This window comes from Fukomys damarensis, unplaced genomic scaffold (assembly GCF_012274545.1).
Source record: "Fukomys damarensis isolate Sample0158 unplaced genomic scaffold, DMR_v1.0_HiC HiC_scaffold_12, whole genome shotgun sequence".
NCBI lineage: Eukaryota > Metazoa > Chordata > Mammalia > Rodentia > Bathyergidae > Fukomys > Fukomys damarensis.
The window spans coordinates 9167091-9179210 of record NW_022900924.1 but is presented as its reverse complement, the minus strand read 5'-3'; the positions used below and the strand labels follow the sequence as shown (position 1 = coordinate 9179210).

At 43.2% G+C, this 12120-nt stretch overlaps 2 protein-coding genes and 1 non-coding gene across 5 annotated transcripts in view; 1 reads left to right on the top strand and 2 right to left on the bottom strand.

The window, feature by feature from the left end:
* LOC104848183 (2'-5'-oligoadenylate synthase-like protein 2) overlaps nt 1–12120 on the bottom strand; it is a 30324-nt gene that overhangs the window by 17028 nt on the left and 1176 nt on the right. The gene's annotated exons all lie outside the window — the stretch shown is intronic.
* Nucleotides 3425–3543, bottom strand: LOC117285755. Its single transcript, XR_004516883.1, has one exon. It is a non-coding gene; the product is annotated as a 5S ribosomal RNA (ribosomal RNA).
* Nucleotides 11504–12120, top strand: part of Piwil3 (piwi like RNA-mediated gene silencing 3) — a 39708-nt gene continuing 39091 nt past the window's right edge. Inside the window, exon 1 of the mRNA XM_019204499.2 lies at nt 11504–11995. Coding sequence (XP_019060044.1) covers nt 11666–11995 — 330 coding nt within the window. The 5' untranslated portion in view covers nt 11504–11665. The remainder of the gene's footprint in view (nt 11996–12120) is intronic.

The following is a 12120-nucleotide window of genomic DNA, read 5'->3' as shown; positions in this document are numbered from 1 at the left end:
TTTTTTTTTTTTTTTTTTTTTTTTTTTTTTAGCAATCATCCTCCTCCTTTCCAGGCAGTAAGAGGAAATCAGCCTCCAATAGGACCTAAATACCTCATTGTCACAAACAGACAGATCAACTAGACAAATAATCCACAAAGAAATATCATAACTAAACCAAACTTGTGAACAAATGGACTTAGATGTCTATAGAGTGTTCCACCCCAACATCAGAATACACATTCTTCTCAACTGCATAAGAGATGTCCTCCAAAATGGACTCCCTGCTAGCCCATAGAACATGGTTAAGTAAATGCAAAGAAATTGAAATTATTCCATGCATATTATCTGACCATAATGCAATGAATTGGAAATCAATGGCAAAAAACCTCAAAAAACTCCATAAACACATGGAAATTAGCTAACATCCTCCTGAACAACCAATGGGTCATTGATGAAATTAAAGAAGAAATTAAACAGTATCTACAAATAAACAATAATGCAGATACAACATACCACACCTAATGGAATGCAATGAAAACAGTCCTAAGAGGGTAATTTATATCAGTGAATTCTCACATCAGGAAAACAGAATAAGTTCAAATAAACAACCTAATGTTGGACCCCAAGCTTCTAGAAAAAGAAGAAGTCAAGTCCAAAGCTCATATGAGGGAGGAAATTGTTTTGTTTTTTGGTACTAGGGATTGAACTCGGGTCCTTACACTTGCAAGGCAGGTGGAGGAACCAATGAGCTAAATCCCCAGCCCTGAGGGAGGAAATTGTAAAGATCAGAAATTAATACAATTGAGATTAAGAAAACAATAAAAAGAATCAATGAATCAAAGAGTTGGTTCTTTGAAAGATTAAATAAAATTGACAAAACCTTGCCAACATTATCAAAAAAAAAAAAAAGAGGAAAGACTCAAATCCATGAAATTAGGAATGAAAAGGGTGAAATCACAATGGATTTGGTGGAAATCCAGATCACCACTACCTACTTTGAATACCTGTACTCTAATAAGATGAAAAACACAGAAGAAATAAATGGATTTCTAGATTCATATGGATGACCAAACCTGAAGCAAGAAGGTATAAAAATTCTACATAACCCAATATCAGTCAATGAAACTGAAGATGTAATTAATAACTTACCAACAAAGAAAAGCCAAGGTCCTGAAGGTTTCACTGCTGAATTCTACAAGAAATTTACAGGTCTAATGATACTGCTCTTCAAACTATTTAATGAAACAGAAAGGGAAGCAATACTGCCAAAATTATTCCTAGAAGCAAGTATCACCCTGATACAAAAACCAGAGGAGCCAACCAAAAAAGAAATGCATGCCAATCTCTTTAATGAACATAGATGCAGAAATCCTCAATAAGTTGCTGGCAAACAGAATGCAGCAAATTATCAAGAAGATAATAAACCGTGACCAAGTAGGATTCATCCCAGGGATGCATATTGAGGATATACTCCTAAGTGAAATAAATAAGTCACACATGTATAAATACCAAATAGTTTCTCTGATGCGAAAAACTATAATGGTACATAAGATCCTAACGATATAACTGACAATGTGAAATAGGAAGAAAAGGGCTAAAGGTGTAAGGGAAGTGGGAAGGGTAGGGGAAAGGTAATAAGGGAAAAGGGAAAAAAACATGAGAACATGAAAAAATGGAAATAAAGTATTTGTAAATAGGGAAGGGAGGAGGGGGTGAAGGGAGGGCAGGGATAAGGGGAAAAAATGAGAACCAAGACCTGTCACGTAAAGGTACAAGATCCCAATGATGAATGTAATTGTACTGTGTACCTAAAATGTACCAATAAACTCAATGAGGAAAAAAAAAGTGCTCAGACATTATTACTTTCATCTTCCTCCCTCCTTCCCTTCCTTCCTGTCTCTCTCCCCAACCCCAACTCTATCAGGGAGTTCTACTGGGACCCCATGGCAGGCAAGGACAGAACCGAAGACTACTTTCTGCTGAATTCACATGGCAGAAGGAAGAGGCAGGCGTGTAGAGAAAGGGAGAGGGGAAAGTGCAGCATAGTTTCCTATCCTGCCAAGCCACAGAGTTGGGAGGCAGCTCCAGAGCACAGGTGAGCAGAACCCTTAGGACCCTATGTCAGAAGGTTGCGGGGCCCAGCTGCTGACAAGTGCCCTGAGCTGGGGAGGATGCCTTGGTTGCACCTTGGCGTGGATTCCTCTACTTCCCTGGTATCCTGAGCACTGGGGATTATGGGCAACACTGGGGACAGGGGACTAGGGGTGGTGTCCTTAGTTAGACACCAGCTGATGGAACAGAATAGGAGAGGTGTGCCACTGTGGCGACAGGGATCAGAGACTAAGGAGAGTGGGAAGAAGGCGTGGGCTACCGTCTCCATTACTACACAGGGGCTTGGGCACAAGGGTGTCCCAGTTACTGCTAGGAACCTCGCATGACCCCCCTTCTGGGGACACTGTCCCTACACCACCCTCCGGGTCTTTCTGTCAACCTTGGTCCAAAATGTAAAAGCTTATTTCCCAAGGTCATTGTGACACAGTCACTTTTCCTCCTCAACCACTAGATGCTGCTCTAGAACCACATAGGACACCCCGTTGCTAAATCCACCAAGCTGGTGTAGAGACGGGGGTGTAGTACAGTAAATCCTGTTTCCCACTGTATGTCTGGAAGTTTTAGAGTTTACCAGGCTCTGACATCATGGCAATGACAGTGACTACAGCAGTTGTTTGAACTTTTCCCTGACACTTGTCACAGGTTAGCTCCTGCAAACTCTTCAGACCCTGTAACGTAAGTTCTCAACCCACACATAAGAAAATTGAGTCTCAGAAAGGTGCTGTGATCTGCACACACCTGGACCAGCTGTGAGTCCACAAAGAATTTCCATCTACATCCAAATGCCAGAGACAAAATATTGTCCTTGTTACCCACCTTATTTATTTATTTATTTATTTATTTATTTTGATACTAAGAATTGAGCCCAGGGTCCTTGCACTGAGCTACATACCCAGCTCTTTTGAAGCCAGGCATAGTGGTGCAAACCTGTGATCCCAACACTCAAGAGGCTGAGTCAGGAGGATCACTGTGAGTTTGAGGCCAGCCTGGACCACATAATGTGATTCTATCTTAAAGACAAAAATGTTCATTTTTTTTTTTTTTTTTTTTTTTTCCAAGACAAGCTAGGTTCCTGAGTTGCCCAGCCTGGGTTTGAACTTGTAATCCTCCTGCCTCAGCTTCCCAGAGTGCTGGGATTACAGGTGTGTGCCATAACACTTGGCCAGAAGTTGCTGTTTATTAAGCTCCTCCTATATAAACTTCGTGTAGTCTTTTTTTTTTTTTTTTTTTTTTTTGGTACCAGGGATTGAACTCGGGTCCTTGCACTTTTGAGGCAGGCAGTGGAACCACTGAGCTAAATCCCCAAAAGGAGAGGAAGGAAGGGCACAAAAGCCTACAGCACCTGGTATTCCTAGGCGGTCTCCCATCCAAGTACTAAACAGGCCCAACCCTGCTTAGCTTCTGAGATCAGACGAGATCAGGTGTGTTCAGGGTGGTATGGCCATAGACTATGTAGTCTTTTAAGGTAAGATTCACTTATTTTGTAAAGTCTCCAATTATTACTTATTTATTGATTTTGTGGTACTGGGGATCAAACTCAAGACCTTCCTCTTGCAAGACAGGAGTGGTGCCACTGAGATAAATCTCAGCCCTATTATTACTTGTTTTGACCAAATTTTACAATGTTTAGTTTTTAATCAGTAGAATAACCCTAAAACCCAAAAGCCTAATTTTTGGTGCTATTTAAAGTTTAGCTCTTTCTCTTTCTTAATGACAGCTTTTGGTATGATACAACTTTTTTGTCATAATCCTCACTGTTTGGTGCATTTATAGTCACGCATGCTACATTACCAAGTATATTCCAGTAGTGTATGTAACCAGAAGAAATCTGTTTACTCAGTACAAAATCAATTTTTTTCCAATTTAGCACTATGACTTGTTCATTAGGAAAAGCAGATCTTGTTCTTTAATCTTTTAGGCCTGAACATTAGGTGAAAGAGATATAGTATAGAAAATTTTAAATTTTTGGTTATTATGGAGAAGATAGCATTACTATCTTTGTTACTTCATAAAAGAAAGATCATTTTGACATTAAAAATGTAGGAGGGAGGGCTGGGGATTTAGCTCAGTGGTTCTGCAGCCTGCCTTGTAAGTGCAAGGACCTGAGTTTGATCCTGGTACTAAAAAAAAAAAGGAGGAGCGATATAAACAGAAAAAAATGATATCCTTTCCTAAGTAGGGACAGCTGATATCCATACATAAACATGTTTACTACAGATAAATTCTGACACTAGCTTAAGGACTCGAATATTATCTTTAACAGGGGCAATAAAAATATGGTTGATATTTAAACTTTCAAGAAGACTGCAGTAAAAGACAGATTGTCATCCGTCTCTGACGACATCCCCCCTCCCCAAACACGCTCACCCCACCACGCTGGCCGATTTGTGAAGCAGTTCTGGAAAATCCTCTTTCGTGAGTGAGTGTCTTCATGAGGTGTGATAAAACACACGATCACCAAGTGCCATCTAACGGAAAGGCAGGCTTGTAAACACAGCACAGTGTGTCCTTATCTACCTTGTCCACCAAAGCTGGCTCTGTGCCGCTCTCGGCCCCTTCTCCAAGTCAAGATGACCACGTAAGGTAAACATTTTGAATTAACTCACGCATTGAGGCAGTCGTGACAGTGTGGAGTAAAAGACCCTCAGAAAAGAGGGCTCCCTGAAGTGCTTTAGAAAACGGCAAGAATGATAGGATAAATGTGTTCAAAGAGAGTACTCTGAGACACGCTAATAGTAATGTGCCTTTTACTGTAATACCTTTTAAATTTAAATATATGCTGTATTTTTTTATTATTCCCCCCCCCCCACTTTTCAGTACTGGGGATTGAACCCAGGGTCTCTGTTCGGAGCCACACTCCTATCCTTTTGAATTTTTTTTTATTTGGGACAGAGTCTCACTAAATCGCCCAAGCTAGGCTGGCACTTGTGTTCCTCCTGCCTCAGCCTTCCAGGGTGCTGGGAGTATAGGCCACCACCCGCAGCACATAACTCACATTTTTTAGCTGTGGAACCTTGAGTAAGCAAGCTTATCTCTTTGTGCCTTATTGCCTCCTCTTGGATGCTGCTAGGATGAGATGATTTGTAACATGGGGGCAGATTAGAGGGACATAAAAAACCCAGGGCAAAATATGGATGATTAACATTGTAAAGCCATCACATGCTTATCCGTGGCGGATGACTGTAAGATTATCACATGCTTATTGTGTTCCATGTGCTGGAAAAAAAAATGGACCCTGCTGTATCCCTTATGAAAGTGTCACTCCCATTTACTATATGCTGATCTTGTCCCCTTTCCAGAAAGAACGGCAAAGACCTTGATTGTCCTTGACCACAACAATCAACAAAGCAACTTAGCCCTGTAAGTATGGGTACATCTCGTACTCACTGAGGCATCCTGATCAGGATGCCCCACATGTACCACCATCCTGCTGCTAAGATAATGCTGTTTTTGGTCTAGATGTGATGGTCATATGTGAGGCTTTTTCATAGGTGGCTGAATCTAGAGTGTGTGATGCTGGTATTAAGGGTGTATGCGATTGCTAAATCAGTACACTGGTTGGTTTGGCACTGCCCCGATCCCAGGAGCCAGGATATAATATAACGGACAGAAAGAGCCTTGTTTTTTCCCTTGTTGCTTTTGCTGTCTTCTGCATGCAGTAAACCATTGCCCTTCTGGCATGTGTCACCCTGTTTGGAGCCAGCTGAAATCTCTACAACTGTGAGCTAAACAAACCTTTCCTTCTTTCACTTTGGGTGTTGGGTATTTTGTCTCAGCAACGAGACAGAATTTGGTACCGACAGTGGGATTGTTGCTGTGACTCTACCCGACCATGTCCTTCAGGAGCCTTTGGGACTGGTTTACGGGAAGAGTTTGGAAAGGTTTGGAAGTGGTGGCTGGAAAAGTAAAGCTGGAACGCCTTAGGTGGAACTTGATAGGAGAGTCTGGTCAGTACTCAGAAAAGCAGAATGCTGAGAAAAATTCTGCAGGTAAAGACCAGGCTCGGGAGGTTTCTGCTGGGAAGAAGGACTGCATTGGCTGTTGGACTCCAGACGATGTGTGTTACACCTTGGCAGAAAGTTTGTCTGCATTTTGCTCCTGTCCAGAGACTTTTCCTGAGATTAAGATTAAGGGAAGAAGACTAATTAATCTGGCTGAAGAAATTTCAAGACAGTCTAATGTTGAGGCTGTGGCATGGCTACTTGTGTGGGCTTTTAGCCAGATTTATGTTGAGAATCAAGAGCAAAGAGCCAAGCAGTATGGCTTAAAATGTTGTGAGTTTGGCCAGAAAGGAAGCTTCAGTAAAGCCATGGACTACAAAGAAAGAGCAGAAGAGATCTTGATTGCTGAGAAGGATCAGGAGAATAGAAAAGATGGTCTGAAGGCATCACTAGAAGCAGCAGGACTCCACACTTTGCAGCCTCAAGGCTGCAAAAATGAAAGACTTGGCTTTGAGAAGAGAGTCCTAGAGAACCATGTCCAAGAATGGGAGCAGCCTAGGCAAACTGTTCCTCAGGATTTGGTTCATGGGCCCTGGGCCCCTATAGCCAAGAGAGAAGAAAGCCTACCTGCTGCTCTGGCTGGCAGCAGACGTTGGCATCATCCACGTGGAGGTGGTTTTAGGCGCGTGCAGAATGCAAGAGCTATGAGGTCAAGAAGGCTTCCGCCCAGATTTCAGAAAAAGGCCTGGGAGGCCAGGCAGGGCACCCTTGAGAGGGCCGCGTGTGACACTGAGAGTGTGAAGCCGAAGGTGCAGTGGAGACCCCAGAAGTTTGGAGAAACCAGGAGCATGGATTGTCTGAGGAAAGCTGCAAGGAGGGAGCAAAGCCGGCCAAAGAAAAGAGCTATAGGGGCTACCACCACCAGCAGTGCCCCAGGGGCAGAGCCGCCCAAGCCCTTTGGAATTCACAACTTGTCAGAAATTGCTGGGGATACTGGAAATGGAACCATGGGACTTAATGTTTACTCTGATGGATTCGGGTCTTGCTTTGTTCCTGTTCCTTGCTTTCCCAGTGTTTGTAACTTTTGGCATGGAAACATCCATCTTGAGCAATACCCCTCTGCCTCGGAGCCAGCTGTTTATGGACTGAAACCTCTACAACAGTGAGCTAAATAAACCTTTCCTCCTTTAACTTTGGGTGTTGGGTATTTTGTCTCAGCAATGAGAAAAGTATCTAAGACATAGCTTTTTGTTTTCTCTGTATTTGCCACACTTTAAATAAACTTTGCTTCGTACTATACCCATCTCAACTCCTCCATTTTCTGCTAAGAACCCCACTTCTCCATTCTTTGCAGGAGTGAGGGCTAGGACCTGAAGTGAGGTGGAAGGTCATTATGGGGGCAACCTATCCCCCCAAAGATCCCCCTGGCTGGATGCAACAGTAAAAGGGTAAGATGTACCTAACTCACGATCTTAGTGATTTACATAAATCCTTTCATTTTTATCCTTCAGTGTGATGAGACTGACGTTACTATTATACCCATTTTCCAGACGAGGGAAGAGAGGCATACAGAAGCTAAGTCACTTGCCCAGAATCCCACAGTAGTACCATAGACTGAAAGTTTGTGCCCGCTGCCCCCATTTATATATTGAAGCCCCAGTTATCAGTGTAGTGGTATTTGGAGGTGGGGGTCTTTGGAAAGTATTGGGTTTAGATGAAATAATCAAAGCGTGGCTCTTGTGATGTGGTTGTTGTCCTTAGAAGAAGAAGAGGAAGAGAGCAGCTGTCATTTGCTCAGTGCTATGTGAGGACAGAGTGAGAAAGGTGCTAGCAATGAGCCGAGAAAAAGGCTAAGGAGCCAGATCAGAGGGTTGTGGAAATGTGAGTGGCAGGTGATATCACTGAGCAGTGGACGTGAGAGGGGAGAGCTTGTGGAGCCTGGAAAGGGGCCAGGCAATCAGGGCGGAGAAGAAGCTGAGAGTGGAGAGGAAGGGCTCTGTCTGAGAAAGAAAGATCCACCCTCACCCAATCAGGGTGAGCACCATCCAATCAGCCAAGGCCGATGATCAAACAAGAAAAGCAGAGGAAAGTCAGATTTCTCCTCCGTTTTCTGGAGTCAGGACACCTTTCTGCCTCAACACATCAGAACTCCAGGTTCTCTGTTCTGAGCACCTTGGGTTCTCAGGCCTTTTGCCCCAGACTCAGAGTAACATGATCTGTTTCCTTGGTTCTTAGGCCTTCAGATTTGGACTGAACCATTCTTCTGGCTTCCTAAGTTCCCCAGCACGTAGGTGGCCTATTAAAGACTTCTCAGGTTCCATAACTGTATAAACCTAATTTTCCCTAATAAATCCCCACTCATACAGCATGATAAAAAATATGGTGAATGTTTACATAAAATTTATTACTGTAAAAGATACATCCCCATTAATCCTTCTCAAAATACTCTCCTTCATTTTGAACACAATTATCCCATCATTTTTTTGGGGGGTGTACCGGGGATTGAACTCGGGTCCTTGGGCTTGTGAGGCAGGCGGTGGAACCCCTGAGCTAAATCCCCGGCCCTAGCCCATCATGCTTGCCACAGTTCTGGAAGTCGTCTTTCACATCTTCTTGAGGTGTGATAAAAAAAAATGCAGCGAAAAATATACAGCGGCTGCCACTGCCCAGTGCCATCCAGTGGAAAGGCCGTCTTGTAAAAATATTACGGTGTATCTTCATCCACATTATTCCTGGAATCTGGCACAGTCCGACCCCTAGCTCCAAAGTCAAAATGACCATGAAAAGGTAAATGTTTTGATGGATTCAGGACACAGAGGCAACCACAATAGTGCAGCTGAAGATACTCAGGAAAGAAGACGTCCAGAGCTGCGTCTGGAAGTGGCAGGAGTGATGGAATGAGTTTGTTTGAACTGAGGAGGAACATGGGAGGGATGAACGATGATGTGTCTTTTACTGTATAATCTTCAAAAAATTAAACCTTCACCACATTTTTGATCATACTTTGTAGAGTTTTTCATACCTGTGGGTTGCACATCTACAGATCCAACTAACCACAGACCTAAAATATTCTTAATAAATTGTGCCTGTACTGAACATGTACAGATTTTCTCATCATTTTTCTGAAACAACATAGTAAAGCAACAACTATTTACATTGTATTGGTTAGTATAAGTCAGATAATTCAGAATAAAATGAGAACCCTATCTCTCATCATTTTAAAAAATCAACTCAAGGGCTGGGGATTTAGCTCAGTGGTTCCCGCTGCCTGCTTTACAAGTGCAAGGACCCAAGTTCGATCCCCAGTACCAAAAAAAAAAAAAAAAAATCAATTCAAAATGAATTAAAGACTTAAATATAAGACCTAAAATTATAAAATGGGTAGTTGAAAACACAGGGGGAAATGCTTTAGGACACTGGAGTGGACAAAGATCTTTTGGACAGGACCCTAAAACCATAGGGAACAAAAGCAAAGCAAACAACAGAATGAAGAGACAACCCACATAATGGTAAAATATTTGCAAAATGTATATCCACTAAGGGGTTGATTCCAGAATATACAAGGAACTTAAAAAAAAACAAAAAACAACTCAACAGCAAAAAACAAAACACAATAGTCTGATGAATGAACAGGCAAGAGACCTAAACAGACATTTCTCAAAAGAAAATATATAAATAGCCGTAGGTATATGAAAAAAATGTTCAACATAACTAGGGAAATGCAAACCCCATTTCCCCTATGAGATATCCCCTCGTGGGGGATAACAGTAGAAGGGCTCCTCAAAATATATAAGAGCCATATAATCCAGTAATCCTACTACTGGGTATGAGATCAGTACGTCAGAGACACATCTACAGTCCTGCATTCATTGCTGCCCCCAAAGGCTAAGAAATGGCAACCACCTGTGTCTGATGACAAGCGCTGAGCGGATAAAGAAATATACAGTCATAAAAAGGATGAAATCCTGTCATTTGCAGCCATGTGGATGGATGTGAGGTCATGATGTTAGGTGAAATAAGCCAGGCACAGAAAGACAATTACTGCAAGATCTCACTCATATTTGGGTTGACTAACAAGTCCATCTGATAGGAGAACAGAGAGAGAGGTCTTCACTAGAGACTGGGGAGGACAGGGGTAGATGGGAAACACGGAATGAGGGGCATCAAAACATCAAGCACAGAAATTACCACTAGCTCTTACTTAGCACAGTAGGTTAACTACAGTTAATACAATCTATGATATATTTCAACATGAACAGTAGGACAGCATGAATTTCCCAGCACATAAAAATGACTCATGGTTGCAGAGATGGAAATTATTACTCTAATTATTACACGATGCGTACCTGTATTAAATTACCACAGTGTACTCCAGAAAGATGAACAAATATTATGTCTCAATAAAAAACTCTTTATAAAAACTCTTAATTAAACCAAGTATCCAATATCAAGGATATACATACACAACAATGTAACTATACAAATTTTTAGAAGAAAGAATTGGTGACTTAAAAAAACAAAACCTAAGTGGCAATGCCAAAGAATAACGGAAACCTGGAAGCAGCCATTGAAAAAATCTGGTACAACAGATTTTCACAATCATTTATTAACTTCTGTGGTGCCTGGGATTAAATCCAGTGCTTCATTCATGCTGGGCTAGTGCTCTACCCTGAGCCCTAGAGAGATATAAAAAAAAAATGACCCCATAAACCAGGTATGGTGGCACATACTTGTCATCCTAACACTCTCAGAAGCGGAGGCAGGAGGATCTCTAGTTCAAGTCCAGCCTGGGCAATTAAAACAGATCCTGTCTCAAAACCAAACCAACCAACCAAACAACCCCCCAACAAACAAACACACAAACCAAAAAAGGGCTGAGGATGTAGCTCAATGCAAAGGGCTTGTGTTGTTCAATCCTCTGCAACACACTTACAAGACCCCACATATCTAAATACTTAGAAATCACAGTGAACACACTGGTAGAGATCTGGGCTAAGGAGGCGACTATGGATATGTCTAGATTTGAATCCAAGGATGGTCACAGCAGCTGCACTTAGTTACGTTGGCTTCAGCAGGGATGGTAAGGTCACCTGGGTGGTTAAATAGGTGAGAGCCATGGTGGGTCAGGAAGCAGGGAGAGCTGATCCCCTCTCCCATCCCACAACACTTAAGAGCATCTCTGAGCCCAGCAGGTGCAGCTCAAGGTCCACTTAATAGGGTGGGAGTGGAGCTGGAGTCACCGCAGGGATAAAACTGAAGGTGAGGAGAGTTCAGGGCCCGGCATCCGCCCTGTTAAACGTGCAGTGCATCTTGCCCAGAGGCCAGGCTGGTTCTTCTGTTTCCCCAGCCCCTTCTGTGACTGTTTCCTGATACAGGGCTGAGTTTCCCCGGAGCAATCTTGCTGTTGCAAAGAAACTTCAAGCCTCAGACTCTGGGACTGTGATCAGTGAAGATCAGAGTATCTGCCTGGCTCTCAGATCAGACTAGTTCCTGAGGAGGTGAGCTATGGGGACAAGGCCCAAGAACTATAGAGACGTCAGGTCTCAGTGACTCAGGTACAGGTGTGGAGTACTATTAGGGGTCCTCATAGAACAAGCCCAGTAGTAACCCAGACTGTCTGGCGAGGCTGTATGGGGGAAAAAGAATGGGAGTCAACAATTTTCTCACATTTCTGGGGCAACCTTACCACGACCCTGTCCTTTACCACAGGGATGCTCCTGTGTCGACTCGGGGGCAGCCAGTGTGATTGGAAAAGGTGCATCGCTAGTAACCTGTTTCCTTGCTTGAAGTACGAGGTGAAAGACTCACCAGGCAACCCGTGTTCCTCAAGGGTTTCCCCTTTGCAGGTCATCGCCATCAGGACTGCAATGACCGGCAGGGCCAGGACACGATCCCGGGGCCGAGCACGCCACTGGAACATTCCCCAAGCTGTGGCGCCTGGAGCGGCGGCAGCGAGCCCTGTAATGTTCCCTGTTCGCTTTACGCAGAAACTTCCCCTGAGAATAAAAACGCCTAAGGATACCTCACTCTTCCTTGAATATTCCTACCTGCCCCTCTCTCTGGCCTGTGCAGCTTTGCTGAATCA